Source organism: Pteropus alecto, unplaced genomic scaffold (genome assembly GCF_000325575.1).
Source record: "Pteropus alecto unplaced genomic scaffold, ASM32557v1 scaffold143, whole genome shotgun sequence".
NCBI lineage: Eukaryota > Metazoa > Chordata > Mammalia > Chiroptera > Pteropodidae > Pteropus > Pteropus alecto.
Genome location: NW_006434828.1, coordinates 4070592 through 4072892, shown reverse-complemented (window position 1 = coordinate 4072892; position 2301 = coordinate 4070592). Strand labels below are relative to the sequence as shown.

At 68.9% G+C, this 2301-nt stretch overlaps 1 protein-coding gene across 1 annotated transcript in view; it reads left to right on the top strand.

Annotated features, from left to right (window-relative positions):
* KIF1A (kinesin family member 1A) overlaps positions 1–2301 on the top strand; it is a 65704-nt gene that overhangs the window by 57697 nt on the left and 5706 nt on the right. The window contains 3 exon segments of the mRNA XM_006909908.1: positions 761–799; positions 801–861; positions 1736–1869. Of these exon segments, the coding sequence (XP_006909970.1) occupies positions 761–799; positions 801–861; positions 1736–1869 (234 nt within the window).

Sequence of the window (2301 nt, the reverse complement as noted above, 5' to 3'; positions counted from 1 at the left end):
GGCGGCAGCACCGCCCGGGGCCCGCGGGCGACCGTGGCGTGGACCGAGGCGTCCCCGCCTCCAGTCTGAAAGACGGCGGAACATGCGCCCGGCCTAAGGCCAGAGTTTAGGTGCCGCTGCGTGGGCCCTTGGCTCACGCTCTGCTCGTCATCTTTCTGGGTCAGAGACGGGCCAGAGAGGAGGGGCCACTACGGCTTTGTGCACGGTGGGGCCTCGCGCCGTGGGCAGCAGAGCCCTCTGTGGCCGGCCACCCGGTTTCCACTCCCAGCACCCTCCCGAGGGCCCTGACGGAGGGGAGGGGCCCTGGAGGGTTTCTGCAAACCCAGACCGGTTCCCTCGGGTCCAGGCAGAGGCCCAGGCGCCTCCTCACGCAGACCGAGGCCCCCTCCCGCCCCCTCCTCCCCGCCGTCCTTCTCACACCCGCTCCCTCCCTCCCCTGTCTCCGTCCTTCGCTTTCGGCCCTCCTGCCTCTCCTCGCCCCAGCCCCAGAGCTATGGGCTCAGGTGTCCAGTCCGTCCCTCCACGGTGGAGCTGGCTGCTGGTTCACCTTGCTGGTGGCCTCTGGAGCCACCTGCCCCGCCCCGGGCCTGAGTGAGGAGGGTCGGTCCTTCCTGGACACCGCCCCCCAGGCTTCCGGACCCGTGGCCCCAGAGCAATCCTGTGGGTGGCCCACATGCCGTCTGTCTGTCCGTCTGCATGTCCCCGCCCCAGCCGCGCGCGGCCGCCCGTGGTTACCTCACCGCGTCTCTGCCCCACCCAGGACCTTTTACCAGTTCGAGGCTGCGTGGGACAGTTCCATGCCTCCCTGTGCTGCTGATTCATCGGGAGAAGATCTACGTGACCCTCTCCGCTTACATCGAGGCAAGGCACCCAGTCCAGGGCGTGCCGCTGGAGTCACCCGGCCCCCAGCCTGAGGTGCTGGCCGGCGGCCTAGGGCCCTGGGCAGCCCCGACAGCCGCCCCCCCTCGGGGGACTTCCCAGTCTTCGTTAAAGCCACGTGCTCTGGATGGCAGTGCTCACGGCTAGTCCACTCCACAGTCTCTGCTGTGGGGAGCTGTTCCTGGGGTCGCAAAGTGGCTGCAGCCCCACCAGACGTTGCATCCGTGTTCCAGGCAGCATGAAAACAGAACCCTCCCCCATCCCCGGGGTCTCGGGCTGTGGGTTCCCTGTGAGCACGGGAGGAGGCTGGGGGCGTGGGTGTTTCTGGCCAGGCATAGTGGCCTCGGGAGGTTTGGGGTCAGCAGTGAAGGTGAGGGCGCCCACCTCCCACCCAAGCTAGTTACTCCAGGGGTGACGCGGGGCCTGTGTGACCACCTCGCAGGGCGATGGTTTGCCGGGCTGAGGAACCTGGCTGCGCTCTGCCCAAACAAGTCCCCGGCACCCGCCAGCTTTGTCAGCAGTTCCCTGGGCTCCGGGGAGAGCCAGCTGTTTAAGACAGCACAGCCACTGCCACCGCGTGGTCCTGTGGGTGCAAGGCCACATGGCCGTGTCCTCACGAGCGCTCCCTGCAGTGACCCTGGTTTCGTGGCGAGACTGCTGGGGCCGTGAGGGCCAGGCCTGTGTCCAGGGCCCTCGGGCGCCTGCACGGACACTGCGCACCCCCTCCAGGCCCGAGTGTGGGGCCGCGCCAGCCCTGGAAGGCCTGGGCTGCGCTCAGTGTGGCGGCTCTTGCCTCTGAGAGGATAGACGCTCCAGGGCGTCCTTGCGCCTGAGCCCCTGCACCCCGGCCCTGCAGATGGAGAGCTGCACGCAGCCGGCCGTCATCACCAAGGACTTCTGCATGGTCTTCTGCTCCCGCGACGCCAAGCTGCCCGCCTCGCGCTCCATCCGCAACCTGTTCGGCAGTGGCAGCCTGCGCGCCTCGGAGAGGTGAGCCTGCCAGGGGCCCTGCCGCGGGTGTGGCCCCGAGCCCCGGCTGTCTGATACGTGCGTGGCGCGTGCGTGGCGCGTGCAGGTGGGCGCAGACTGGCTTAGCGGGGAGGCGGGGCTCGCCCTGCCCCCGCTGGGCCGTGCCTTCTGTCCTCACTCGTCCAGACAAGGTCGTTGGAGGTCACGGAGGACATGGGGGGACACGGGGGGCTTGCTGAGGAGCCGGCCTGCAGTGTACAGTGGGGAAGGCCTGGGATGACCACTCCGGGGTCCACCATGGGCGGTGCAGGGGCCCCGCTGCACCCCATTGCCAGGTGGTCTTCCAGCAGCGGGCCCACCGAGGGTGCTGGCCACCTTGGTCCCCTTCAGCGAGGCTCCGCATGCTCTGTCTTTTGGACCCCAGTATTCAGGCTACTCTGGGCAGCTGGGAGG